The sequence below is a fragment of the Neodiprion pinetum genome, chromosome 1, assembly GCF_021155775.2.
Source record: "Neodiprion pinetum isolate iyNeoPine1 chromosome 1, iyNeoPine1.2, whole genome shotgun sequence".
Classification (NCBI taxonomy): Eukaryota; Metazoa; Arthropoda; class Insecta; order Hymenoptera; family Diprionidae; genus Neodiprion; species Neodiprion pinetum.
This window is the reverse complement of record NC_060232.1, coordinates 15,583,003-15,597,995: the sequence shown is the minus strand read 5'-3', so window position 1 is coordinate 15,597,995 and position 14,993 is coordinate 15,583,003. Positions and strand designations below refer to the sequence as shown.

Sequence of the window (14,993 nt, the reverse complement as noted above, 5' to 3'; positions counted from 1 at the left end):
AGTGGTAAGCTGCCAAATCATAGGGCGGCTTGAAAATGATGTAATCCAGACCCGACCCGTTTACATTCATAAGTGCGACTTCCTTGGGTACAAACTTCATGTTATGACCGATAAAACATTGCACGTCTAGGATCATCGCCATGTTGAGGAGTGGGAATGTTGCCCTCGATTATATACTGACGAGTCTGCATCGAATGCGTTGAGCTTATATATAGGCCGATAGATCGCAAGAATTTGGAAACGGTGCGCACTGCGTTCTGATCATATCGGAGGGAAAAATGACGTCAGAGATGCGGTGTGTACTGCGTTCTGCGCATCTCGGAGGGAATAATGACGTCAGAGACGACTGGGTCCAGCCTTTATCCGACCCGCCATCCCTAAATTTTTGGGATTTATTGCTCTCCCGGCTCTGCAGAGATGATGAAATTCATGTAAAAAAAGGACGTCAAAGACGGCGGGGTCCGCAGTCCCCGCCCCGATCATCCCTAAATTTTTGCGGTTTATTGCTCCTTTGAAGTCACCAGGTTCCGCAGCTGCATCTTGCCTAAAAGGGTGTTGGAACAGGTTTTCACCCTCTCCCCCTCCCCCTTTCCACGAACCTACCGCCGCCTACGATGGATGCCCCCCTTAGTATAAAAATCTGCGCAAATGCTGTGAGTAGTGTAGCAATGTATAGTTTCCCAAGCATGCAATGGAAATCGGTCAACGAAGTGCAGGTAGTGGGCGGTGCAGGTATAAAAAATCGGGGCCCAGAGCCCTTGCCCCGAATACCTACGTTTATAACGTTCGGCGGAAAACAAGTCTCGACAGGAATTATTTTGTGTGTGTGTGTGAGTGTGTGTGCGTGTGTGTGTCAAATCCTATGAAAATAGCCATCTTGCGGCAAACCGCGAAAATGATCAACGGGCGCGGCGGAAGCGGGGGGGGGGCAAGGGGGGTGAGCGTGAGAGAGAGACAGAAAGAGCGAGCGTGGGTAGGGGGGGAGAGCGAGAGAGAGGGAGGGAGCGCCGCGGATTGAGGGGGGTGGAGGGGGGGACGGTAACACCGCGGATTGGGGGGGGGAGGCGGTAGGGGGAGCTGGGGGCGGAGGGGGTGGGGCGCTCCATTGTATGATCCAGAACCGGCCTCCCTCGGGCTGAGTGGGGAGCTAGAGGGGAGCGCGCCATTGTATGATCCAGAACCGGCGTATATACACTACTAGGGTAGTTGACTGTTGCCGAAACTGTCAAAGTAATCGATATTATCGTCGCCTATCTTGTATGCAACCCAGTGTATTCCCGAACCGTCTTTGTCGTCAAGGTCGTTTGAAGCTGACTTGTGTTTTCGTCGACAGTTTTTGGGCATTTCGTTATGCATTTAATCACCGCGGAAAAGCGGAGCCTCAAAGATTTTCGCATATTTAAACAGGTCCCAATCAGTCAACGCTTCACGTGGTAGCATCGCATCTAGTTTTTTGAAAGAACGGAACCAAGACCTGTTTTGTACGGTTTCATATAAAGCTCTTCGCCAAACGCGAGAGCTTCTATAGTTTTGCTGTGTCGTTTGCTTTCTTACATTTCTCATTTAGCAGCACTTGCATCGTTCACAGCTTTTACTGTACCAGCTGCACCACCGGCTAACGCGTCTGTAGCACTAAGTCCAGCGAAAATGAAAATCCGAAACGGTAGAAAACCACCGACTTTTGAAGGTCCTGGTAGGATGCGAGGTGTTCGCACATTACATTTATCACCCGCTTCTTTGACGGCTTCGTCAGCTTGCTTTAGCGCAGATTCGATAGCTACTTTTGCATCGTTGCTTGAAACCATAGAACGTTTAGCAGCATTCATAATTTTTCTCAAGGTCACATTTTTTGATTTTCGAATTCCCATTCTAAGTTTTGATTTTCCTTTCATTGTATCAACTATTGCCCAAACCGCTGCTTTTTCACCTAAATATGCGTCCGACGCGAAAACCTATATCCAAGCTTTCTCAGCCAACACCTTTTCAGCCTCGTTTATAACTTCAAGATTTTCACGATTCCACGAGTAAGCAATGTCTTGGTCCTTGCAAGCTGCGTCGAGAAGATTGATTCCTGGATCACCCCGTGCGAGTCTCTTCGTTAATTTTGTATCAGGCCCACAGTACTGATGACCAGGTACATGCAATCCGACTGGAAGGCTGTTGATGATTTTATTTACTAGACCCTTGCCACGATGTTGCCGCCTGCTGCTTCGTTTACCTCTGTACACAATCATGTTCGTGCGTTGACTGAAGAAAAGTGCTTTGAAACAGGATATTCACAGCAAATCTGATCAGTCATGTCCGAGATGTGGTTTAAGAAACAACCTACTAAGCTTTCCGTGATGAATTTTGACAAACTTTCAGACCGAAATGTCAAAAGGCTCAAACGGCACGGTGAATTACTGCCGAGTATTGTACGTACACTATTCTGTGGACCGTCGAATTGTGGTAAAACTAATGCGTTGCTCACACTTATAACCCATCCCAACGGACTCAGATTTGAAAATATCTTCATCTACTCAAAATCTCTCCACCAACCGAAGTACCAATTGTTGAAGCAATTGTTTGACAATGTTGAGAATATGGCGTATTCTTACGTTTACCGTGCGTGAGCGGTGATTACACCAAAAGAAGCACGGTCCAACTCAATAATCATATTTGACGACGAAGCATTCGAGAAGCAGGACAATATTCGAGCTCCCTTTTGCATGGGTAGACATCACAACGTTGATTGTTTCTATTTCTGTCAGACGTACGCGCGTATTCCCAAACATCTCGTGCGCGACAACGTAAACTGACTCGTGTTATTCAAACAAGACGACATGAACCTGAGACACGTATACAACGACCATGTGAACACCGATATGTCTTACACAGAGTTTTAAAGCATGTGCTTTGCTTGCTGGATCAGTGAGAAGTACGGGTTTCTGATGACCGACAAAGACAGTGAGCTCAATGAAGGACGATACAGGAAGGGATTCGATTCTTTTGTAGGCCTGGAAAAGAAATAAAATCTAACGTTTTCGAGCGAGAGACCCGGTAGCGTTGCAGACTCAGTTGCGTCAACATGCAGAGCTCTGAAATTTCCAAGCAAAAAGATGTCCTACATCAGATCGCTCATGCAAGTGTTGCGAACCATCGAAAACACAGATTGCTCAAGTTGGGCAAGGAATCCACGGCTCAGAAATTGAGTGACGTTTTCAATCTAGTGGTGACTTCGTTGCAAGAGCTGGTGAATGTTACAAAAGATACTAAACCTGTCAAACAAGAGGTGGAAGAAATTATAGAAAAGATGAAAAATGAAACGAAAAATGAAACTGTCTCGGAAATGGACGATTCCTTTGCTTCGGCAGGAGATGAAACAGTCATAGAAATACCGGTCGATAAAATTGAGGATGAGTGTTTTGCATTGATAAGAGATGCGAAGCCAAAAAGTAAATTGGACACCGTGTACGGTGTACGCAACCTCTCAAACGGACTAATGATTGGTGATTCGTTAATATCTTTTGAGAGTGACTACATCCGAATTGGCAATACGCTTCACTCAAAAACGAAGAGTTTGCTGGAACTTTTGTTCAAAAAGAAGCCTGACGGTTCATATGTGAGCGCCGGAGATCGGGAAAATTTTAAAAACGTAATCCTCGCAACAAACGCGCATAAAAAGTATTACTCTTCCGACGGAGCTGTTCGAAACGATAACAGTTACAAATTTAGAAATGTCGATGACGAATTGATGGATTATTCCTCATCACCTCGGCGAAAGGATAAAGGTCTACTTCCAAAAGCTACGATCACTCGACATGGTGTTGAAACGGAATAACTTTCTTGGGATGACCCAAACGAGTTGATGGAGCTTCTTTGTTTACTACTGGCATCTCAGGCAGCGGAAAATCCGAGTCACAATAACGAAATAATCCCTATTATCGAAGAACTATGCGAAGCAGGAATCATTTATTAAGCAGCTCCCATCGTTTTTGCATTCATTACCGAGATGAGCGTCGACGTGTTTGGACGGCATCTGGAAAAAAATACGGCTGCGAGCACTCGCAGTCCTCCGGGTATCGGATTTAAAATAACAGCGGTTGGGCATTACGATATACAGAACAAGAGACTGTGCAATGTTGCAGATCCCGCGGAGCCGAACAATGCTGTAACTTTAAAAATCTTGAGACGAAAATTCAACGTGCTGCAAAAACCAATCGACAACCTCGATCAAATGATCAAAGCTTTAGAGCTCACTACGGAGAAAGCCTTGGATATCTTCTACACGGACTTCAAAACAGGCAGAGACCTGTCGATACGAAATGCTGAAATCATTTCTAAATTGGACACCAGACCAATAGAGCTGGAACATGAGCGAGGAAAAGCAAACACTGGTGACGGAACTGCATAAGCCTGCACGCCGGAATTCCCCGCGTCGACGTGTAGACATCCGCGGCATCGACGAGACCTGGCAGGCGGATCTTGTTGATATGATGTCGTACGCTGGACATAACAAAGGCTACAAGTACATGCTCACTGTCATTGATATGTTTTCAAAGTACGCGTGGGCTATACCGATAAAGAGCAAGTCTGGAGATGATGTTACGAAGGCAATGGAATCTGTGCTTGTCCAAGGACTGGTACTGAAAAATTCACACATCGACAGAGGAACGGAATTTTACACCTCCAAACTTGAATCTCTTGTGTCATGCTACGGGATCAGACTTTCCTACACTCACAGTAATTTGAAGGCTCCGATCTGTGAACGTTTCAATCGTACGCCGGATGGTAAAATGTGGACACGGTTCAGCATGCAAAGAAGCTACAAGTGGTTCGACATCTGACCCGATTTGATGTCGACCTACAACAACAGAAAACATCGAATCATACGAATGAAAACGTCGGATGTCACCGTTGCAAACGGAAGGCTGTTATTAGGTCAGGCGTACTGAGGGCTTTGAGCGAAACCTACCAAACTGGCAAAGTTCAAAACTGGTGACAAAGTTTGAATCAGCGAATTCAAAAATGTCTTTCAGAAAGGTTACACTCCCAATTGGACGACTGAAATATTCACGATAAGTCGAGTGGAAAATACTCATTCTGTGACGTACAAGCCCGACAATTACCGAGATCAACCCATCGCTGGTGGTTACTACGAACAAGAGCTCCTCAAGGTTGAACATCCGGATATATATCTGGTGGAAAAGGTGCTCAAGAAGTGTGGGAGAGAAATATATGTTAAAAGGTTAGGTTTTGACAATACACACAACATTTGGATGGATGAATCGGATATGTAACATTGAATAAATGAATTCTTGTAAAAACGTATGTGTCTCTACACTTTATACCCGAAACAAAACAAGTATACATCATTATTTTTCAGACAATCGACAAACATATGCATTGTTGTACAATTTTTTCATATTTCGGAGCATTCTTATTCATCATCCTACATAATAATAATATTTTATACATTATGGTACAGTTATAAAAATTAAGTCCTACATGATAATATTTTATACATCATGGTACAATTGTAAATTAAATCCTACATACATAACGATACGGTAATTACAAAGCTAAGGTGCAGGCTCGTAGCCCCACGGAAGCGTGTCGGTTGTATTTTAAAACACGATCCGCTTGTCGTCATTCCAGCTCAATGCCACTTTCTGTTGTTCTACATTGTTTACCTCGTGCTTTCGGCTTAATATCAAATGCTGATTTGTAGACAAATTTTCACGTTTCAAAGCACATTCTAAATAATCGTTGAAAGTTATCTTTCTCGACGCTGATCCTTTGACACCTTTGGCACGTTTATTGTCGTTCTCATCTCCCAAGACTAGGAATGCGTAAAATTTCGCTCTTGATCCCACGAATTCCAACGTTATTTTCCCGTTATTCTCATGCTTCATTAAGCCGAGAACTTTTTTGTTCGCTAGAGGCATTTCATAAACGTTCTCAAGCGGATAATCAGACGTATCGTATCTATGCAAGTCCTCCTCCGTATGTTCGTACATGTCGGGGACGCTAAAGTTGTAAATCAAACTGTCGGTATCGGTATACATTAATTTTGCTCGGCTGTCAAATTTCCGTTTAATATAATTATAATGAAAATCGTGGATATATGTTTAAGACAGATCCAGGATGGAGAAACCTGCATACAATGGTTCATTCAACGTGACTTTCGTTTCACTCATTTCGACGATAATCATCTCTTCGTCGAAAACGGTGCAGCTATGAAAATTAGGTTTGGCCATGGTGGCTCTAGCATCGTACCGTCCATCCCATTCAGTGATCAATGGAACATCTCTGTACTTTTACACGTTTACCATTGTTTTGCCTAAAACTGCGTTGTTCATCAGTTTGTGAAAATTTTTCTCGAATTCGTTGTGAGATATTTTTCGCAAATCGCTATTCAAATCCATGTAATTTTTGAGCCACGGGGTTTGTCTGAATTTGAGAACTTTGTGAATTTTGAGTAATTTTAAGCCTAATTCCAAACACTGTTTCAAAACGCGATAGTGAGCAACGTAGTTTTTCTTGGAAAGTAGCGTGGTCCTTAATTTCGGCCGCTTATTGTTCGAAATCGGTGGTACATAGTGCTCCGGACACAATGGTAAATCTTTATGAGTTTCATGCAACTCCTCAGGATATTCTAAATCTACTTCCAGTATGTAACCAAACTCGGCGTCGTTCGGGATGACAAGAACGTCGCACTCTCAGAAACCTGACACTCATTTGAAGGAATTACACGGCAGAGCAAAGCTCATAGTAGCACCGTACATATTATCAACGTCAAAGTATAATACATGAGATACGATTCTTCGATCTCAGGATCAAATGCCTCCCCCATGTACCTGTTGTTAGCCTTTGCGTATCTGTTCGAGCACTCTGACACACCACCTCGAATACCTATTCCGATAAACATAACCATATCTATGTCGGTGAGAAGCTCAAGCTCGATGCCTGTACATTTTAACATTGCATCAAACGACAGACCGGGCGCTGTGTAGTAGTGTAATGGGTCCAGTTTGTACGTTGTCTAACAATCCTGTCGAAAATTTTGAAAAACGTCGGCTAGTAAAAACACGTTCGTCTTTAAATACAAATCCGAAAACTCTTCCAAAGTTTGAACGTTAAAAGTTTTCCAAACTTCACATGCATGTGCATAGTCGTCGTCTGATACATCCCGATCATTTAATTTTGAGTAAAATTGTTGTTTGGATGGTAGACGTCTGTCCTCGAGCTTCTCCCAACTGTCTATGCATTCGTACAGGAACACTCCTTTTCTGGTCAATAACTAAAATTTATCTGAGCTACGATAAAATTCTCGTATGATTGGTTTTTGATCATCACCGAGATACGTTACTAATTTCTCAAGACTACCGGGCATGAAACGGTACGAATCCATGAATCTAAACTTTATATCTGTCCCCTTGACATATTTTGTAAAAGAAATGTAATTTTCTCTGTTTACGGGTAGAAGCTCAGTTGTGCCCTCAAACGATGTAGTTAACGCTTTGATAAGACAATGCGAATCTTAACCCGACAGATTGTGGAATATCACTGGGATAGTGTGCGAATTTTGGTAATTTGAATTACAGCTGCGGTGAGCAGCACCACGGTACTTTCCTGTGAGATGGCAGTGGTCACGATGTTTCACGTCTGTGAGTGTAAACGGTTTTCCACAAATGTGACACACTGTTGTTGAATGAAATTCGTTGATTTGATTGAAATTGAGCGGTTCCATCACTACAACAGTTTTGGAATAAGCTTCCAACGCATGTGCCAATTCCTCCAACTCATTCACAAACCATTGAATGCAAGTCTCTGCGCGATTAATTTCAAATTTTGAAAGCGAATCGTCAAAGGCACAATGCGGATAGTGTTACGCCCCGACGTACCACCTTGACGTACCTTTTTCTAAATTCCATTTCATTTTATTTATGTGATTTGTTCAATGCACAGATATCATTTCATCAAAATCTCATATTCTAATAACGGCGAGTTCCACTCCTCCTGGCAAAAGTCACGTGGAGACAAACAATTATCCCTAGTAAAAGGTTCAAAATTGTTTCTTAAAACTGGTACCAAGAACTGAGATAGGAGACTGCTGAGCTAGTAACAGCGGAGCTCAGCCTACTAATACTTCTCTTTTTAAGGCAAAATTATCATTGATATTTAGCATAAACTATTCATCCATTGTGAACTAAATTAAAATAGATTACTTATTAAGATGTATGGATGAATGTGCGAACGTGGTATGTGAATATCCCTTGTTTGTATTTTCAATATGTCACTGACGAGATTGAGAATCGTCGGAAGACCGTCGAAGAACGTGATGTAACGCTGAACATGTGGATTCGGGCACCAGGTCGCCCTTGCACCTCATTGGCTAATTACCGTTGTAACTTATTACAACTGCAGCTCCTCGAACCCTCAGGCCCAAAAAGCTGCGTCTTTCGTCTGTTAAGTCGCGAGGTGCGTGGACATCAACCCGTATTAGCTCTTCTTGAGTGATAGTAGCGTTCGGAAAATCTTAGTTGTGACCGGCCTAAAGTCTCTTGCTAATCCATCAAATTCGAGCATTCATATAATCCTGTAATTTGAAAAGACTCACTATCTTTTACGTTGCCATCTTTACTGTTCTTTACTTAATCTAATTATTTCGAGAATAGACATTTTTATCACATTCCGTTTTCTCAAATTAAACCAAGTTCCGCCCAGATTCAATCCGGATCTGGTAATATTGAGCATTTATTTTAATAATCAATAACTCTATTACTTGCATAAAATAATCATCTAAATAATAATAGTATAAACCATCTTATATCAAAACCGCGAGTGAGACATTTGGACATTTATTGTGGAAAGTAACTTTTTGATTAACAACCCATCGAAATCAATCAAGACTGAGGGACCGGGTTCATCGTTTCAATATCATCCATAAACCCATGAGATCTCGAGGTGAGGCCCTGCTCCAGAAATACCACTGACGCAGACCGACACGATCCGACGGCTCTCAATTCCGCTCGAACTACACATCTAAAGATAAGTCAGTCCGAGTGCTAATCTTCGACATTGAACAAATCCTTGTTTTCGCTTTCTTAATCAAAATTCACTATTGTAATACCCATTCAAAAGTAAAACTAGATTCGGCGGATAGCTTCACTATCCCCCATTAGATCAAACGCATTAATCTAAAAAGAGAGATACAATAATCACGACTAGCTAGTTATAAACATCGTTCAGGATAGATGCTCTTGTTATCAAACAATAATATCATTTGGAATAGAATATCACACGATTTGCTAAAAACCTGCAAACGGTCAAATTGAGTGGTTGTCTTGCTTCTCTGCATTTGAATATGAATTCGTCCGTCGGCGTGGATTGTTATATAAATTCAAACACTTTATAAATTGTTACTTTCGGCTTCTAAGTCACTATCGTCATTCATAGTTATCAGACATTTCAATCACCAAATAAAACAGAATACACTTTATATTTTACCAGGTCAATCACTTCAAACCATTTATTTTGAACGATGACCTTTTTCCATTTTTATTATTATAAATTAGCCCCGATCATTTGACCCAACCTCACAGACCTGTACAGGACTATAGCAACACGATCCTACAAATCACCGGCTTGTCGAAAGGTAGCTCTTTCTTAGTTTTGATTTTTATTCATTGTCGTTACGTGGAAGCATCTTTGATTATTCAATTAATCATTAACTACCACCGCTCAGCACACTCTCACCCCCACGTAACAATAGTAAGCTATACTATACGGAAGATACTTCTGATAAATTGTTCTATTTTCCCCGAAACTTTTAAGAGCGGGCTGCAGTAACCATTCTAGATCTGCCTAAACGCAGAACGGACCGGATTCTTTATGTTTGAAATTTTTAAATTTCAGAATCTTGTCCTCTTCTGCTGGTAAGATAACTTTGATTTTGTTCAAATTCATACAATCTACATTATGCTTAAACAAACACTTTTCAGATTGAAAGTGTGATAGACACCTATCGCACAACCACGTCTGATGTGAGCCTTTGGGAATTTGGGAACTTGTTAATCTCGACAAATTTCGAATCTATGTCAAATGATGTGTTACATGATTTTCAATATTTTCGATACCATCATCGTCACCGTCATCATCGTTTTCAGTCTCTTTTACTGAAAGATGGATTACTGGTTTATCAGACTTGTTTCGGCTTAAATAAATGTGTACAATTTCACTGCGCTTTTGTTTTTCAATACAATCTATACCATAAATGTTGATTGAAAGTTTGTTAAGTTTCTCAAGTTTTGGAATCTGGTCTGAAGACATTGGAAAATGCAACCCGTCGTATTGTAGCACTGAGCCGAAATGTGGTTATGAAGTAATTACGCTGGGATTGTTGTTGGCTGGAAAGAGGGCTGCGGTGACCGACCGTAGTCGCTGTTGCGAATGTTGACGCTAGCCTTCTTATCACTGATATGGTTGGGTAACGGGGTGTATGTGAACACACCGCCTTGTTGTTGCACGTACTTGTTGATATTCACAGTCAAATTGATTATTTCAGTCAGCGACCAGCCTGAATCCTTTTCCTGGAAATCTTCCACCTTTTTCAACAAACGCTCTGTCGCGTTTTCGATGAACCATTATTCGTTAATGTCCGTTGTGTGGAGGATGATTTCATTTCTCGTATGAAAAAATTTGATCTCTTCCACCGTATGATCATCTTTTCTAACTTTAAATTTACAAGCCAGTATAACGTTGGCTTTCAAGCTCCTGTCTTTCTTCAGAGCGTTTTGTAGCTTGTCACAGCTAGTACCTTTGTGTCTTCTAGAAATCTCTCCACATCTTCATGTTTCAAATCGACGATGAATCCAGTTCCAATTCTCCCCTCGAAAACTGATTCCAAATCTTCCCAGTGAACTCGATCGCTTCTTCTTTCTTTCCGCGTACCTCCACCCGTTTTCTGAAGCCGTTTGAATTTTTCCGCAATCGCTTTCAAGAGTCCGATCATTGTGATAATTCTCATCTTTTCTCCAATCGATGAAGCCTTTCGCAAAATTTTGTTCAGAAGCCGAATATTTTGAATTTCTAATTTCATCCATATCTGAATCTCTGCTGTTGATGATTTTCTCAAGACTTTGTACGCCGATTCCATAATATCGATTAATCTCAAACACTTCGTGGATTCCATATTGAGCCTTTTCCTCACGTATACGTGACAAGTTGAGACTGAATGATCGTTTGCAGTGATGAGCGTCCTTTTTATAGGGCAGCTGTACGCATGTTGTGTGTGCGCGCGCTGTGTTTTGCATTCTAAGAGCGATAGTAACCCAACATCGCAGATCCTTGGCTCTGAATGTATACTACCGCAGCTATCGGTCGACCTTGCACTCTGGTCTTGACTGAACCCGTTCAAAATTTATCGTAGAGTTCACATTACAGTTACAAGCCAAAAAGAATGTCACGTTGATGATAACGTATCGACATCCACGTTGGTAAAAAACAATTCTCAGAACCAATAATTTGGAATATCGCGTGGTTGATATCGTGGGAAAAGAATGTGGGGCGGCTGATGTTACACATCAGCAGTCCTACCGTGGGAAAGGAATTCAAAGTGGTTGATGTTACACATCAGCAGTCCTATCGGGGGAAAAGAATGCGGGACGGTAACCGACATCCACGTCGGTAAAAAGTTCACGCCCCTGCTGCGCCCTCTTCCGTTGGCAGGCGAGCACTACATAGAGACTTTGACCGCGGTCGGTAAGATTGTCGGTAAAACAGCACGATTCTTACCTTCGACCGATAAGAATTGCCGGTAAAGCAGTGCGATCTTTACCGTCGACCGATACAACTGTCGGTAAGGTTGCACGTTTTTGACCTCAAGTCGGTACGGCAAAGCACGTTTTATCTTACGAGAGTGGTGGTCACCTTTAAGGGCTTGCGTCTGGGATGCGCGGATAGCCGACTTGGTCGGTAAAAAGGTGTTTTTACCCATAACCGGCCTTGTTATACTACTCACTGGCATATAAAGCTTATGAAAGAAAATGGTTCACATTTCTGAAAACAACACAGTGAAAAAAAAAAACTGACATTCAAAACCGTAGGGACCTTTATTCGGACATCATATAAATTATCAATAGAAACTGTACTGACTGTTATGTAAACAATTAGGCCTACATACCAACAAGCATGTGAACAATTGTATGACTTTCAAACGTATTTGTTTGAATAAACATTAAGATCACAGTCCTGTTAGTACAGGCAGGCGAGTAGACACATCCTTCTCGAACATTATGTAACAAACATCGTAAACGTTTAGGAATGTCGATATATGTAAGTTTTGAACAGTACAATTTTTCACAGCAGTTCGAATAATAAGGTTGAACAATAAATCGTGGCATTTATGTAAATTAGTCAATTTACAAACACTGAAAATTCTCATGTAAAAATTTGTGATTTATTCTACATTAAAAAAAACCCGAAGATGGTAGGCGGAGCCTGCCGAAACGTCGATTTTGAAAAACATAATTGATTGCAAATTGAGCATCATTTCATCCCTGACCATCACTCAACTGAATGGAATCTGTAGAATTTCTACATGGTTATGAACATCAATCTCAGTAATAGTATCATCATATGAATACGTTTTTTTTTTTGTTTTCAATTTTGTTCCGAGCTATACAAATATGTACAAAGTGATACGCACATTGGTCCAATAATACACAATTATATAAAAAAGTTTAAGTGAATAATAATGTACTCTCAGACTTTTTTATCCATGTAGATGCATACTTAAAATCACGTTATCAATATTCTGTGATTTTACCATTCTTTGCTACGCAACGTTACACATAAAACCTATATACAGTGAGATATCACCTCTTTGAATTAAATTTTTAACAGTTCTCAATCACGATAATATCGTGCATTTTTTCCAATACATCTTAAGTAAACATTTTTGTTGAATACTAGCTTGTAATAGATATACTTATTATCGTCAGCATTTGAGGTTCGAATGAAGGGACCTAGTTTATAAATCTTACCGTGTGTTGCATTCCCGTGTGGATCGGATGGTTACCAGTCATAAGGGCACTTCTAGAAGGAGTGCAGATAGCGGAAACGTAATACTTGTTCAATATGAGGCCTGTATAAGCCAAAGCGTCAATGTTTGGCGTGGGAATTTGTCCAGACCCATGAAAACTAACGTCATTCCAGCCCTGAGAAAAACATATTTGTCTTATTTCACTTTTGAAAGTAGTAATACACTTCAACTTTATATTAAACATGGTAATGTTTGCGGATTTGTCGGAAATGTGAAAATACATTATTGTGAGTGTTCTTTGTTTTGAAATAGGTTGGTTAGTGAAAAATCAAAGGCATTCTTCTTCGGAGGTAGGCAGAAATCAAGTTTGCCAATCGAAATCACCTAAATTAGCCACTTGAAGCATTTTACAGAGTGGGGCAAGGGTTACTTGTTACTGCTACAATTTTCTCATGTTTGGGCAGACAAACCACCCAAGCTGCATTCTGGCAGACACGGACGATGCACCGTCGAAGCTGCGCCGTGTCGGCCGACATGGGCTAGGAAAGTGGAACTGCCAGAGCCGTTTCACTCCTCAGAATTAGGAATCCGGATCCCAAATCTGATGAGTATAAATTATATCGACTATCATAGATTTTCTATACCAGACCAGGGTATTGACCGTGGCCATCGAACAGACTTGAAATCTCCCAAGAAACGATTTCAGATACCGGCTGACGAAGTTGTGATTTTACTCATCTGGTCCCCTGTGCATGGTTGGAATTATTAAATAAGTGTAAAACAACGAAACAAATGTTGTTTCACAATATTTAATGAAGAAAATAACGATTGGTAAGGTATAAAAAAAAAAAAATCAAGCAATTATCCAAGTTCTCAGGCTTTACGGATAACAATTCCAAAAGTCGTACCAACTGAATAAAAATAAAATAAGAATAAAATACAAAAAGGCACTTGGGTCCATGTAAAGTAACTAACTGAAAGTCAAATATTAAGGGGGTATTATCGTCTGGAAGCTTGTTTTTTAAATAATATTTGGGAACTAGTTTTGTGAAAACTATGAAACGTACAGTGCCGGGGTTCTTAACGCATATTAAGATATGTTTCAACTAGCAACACAAAATTTTATGACATACTTGATTAAAATCTATACAAGTTATGCGCTGTTATGCAGGTCGTGGCTTGAGACACTCGTCCAATCGAGTACACGAATGGTGGCAATTCTACTCGTCTGGAATACAACAACATTTTTTTAAATCTATATGAATATAGTTATCGTCTGAACTAGAACTAAGTAAGGACGAAATTTTTATCCGAATCACAGCTGTCTGGAAATTAAGGTTCAATTTTCCTGAAAAATTGTCAATCAAAACATCAGAGTGGGGCTAAAACTGTCGTTTCCAGAAAAACTTCGTAAGGTGAGGCTACTCAAATTAGTCGTTATCCACCGTAAGTTCAGCCGTCTCATTGTCTGTGCTAAATGTATAGTAAACTTTGAATGCGTTTTTCTGAAAATGACTTGTTTCAAGTCGGGCGCACGTTTTTTTTTCTTTCAAACTATTGGATCGATTGATTTCGAATTTTGCATATGTATTTGGAATTTTTCGAAAAAAATATTGGAGGGGTAACTACCCTTGAACGCTGTTCATCTTGCGCTTAAGCAAAAAATGGTCCAATTGAAATCTCAAAATTTGAAAAAATGTATATTGCGTATGTACACAAAAAAAAATTTACGCATTTCTGGATTTCATCGAAAAAAAAATATTCGACGGAAATACCCTTACGTACTGTAATCACTTTTCTCCTTCGACAGCCAAGGTTGTTCGTGAATGCATCTCCAGCTGGAATCCGCTTTGATCGGAATGGTACACATTTTGAATTCCAAATTTGCTATATCGTGTTTAAGAGGAGCCAAAAATTCGTCTGCCTTCACTTTTAATCATTCAACATCTTCGGAAGTTTTCCTAGT

At 40.8% G+C, this 14,993-nt stretch overlaps 1 protein-coding gene across 1 annotated transcript in view; it reads right to left on the bottom strand.

The window, feature by feature from the left end:
* Positions 1-14,993, bottom strand: part of LOC124220168 (arylsulfatase B) — a 557,318-nt gene that overhangs the window by 533,641 nt on the left and 8,684 nt on the right. Inside the window, exon 2 of the mRNA XM_046628671.2 lies at positions 13,029-13,202. Within this exon, the coding sequence (XP_046484627.1) occupies positions 13,029-13,202 (174 nt within the window). The remainder of the gene's footprint in view (positions 1-13,028; positions 13,203-14,993) is intronic.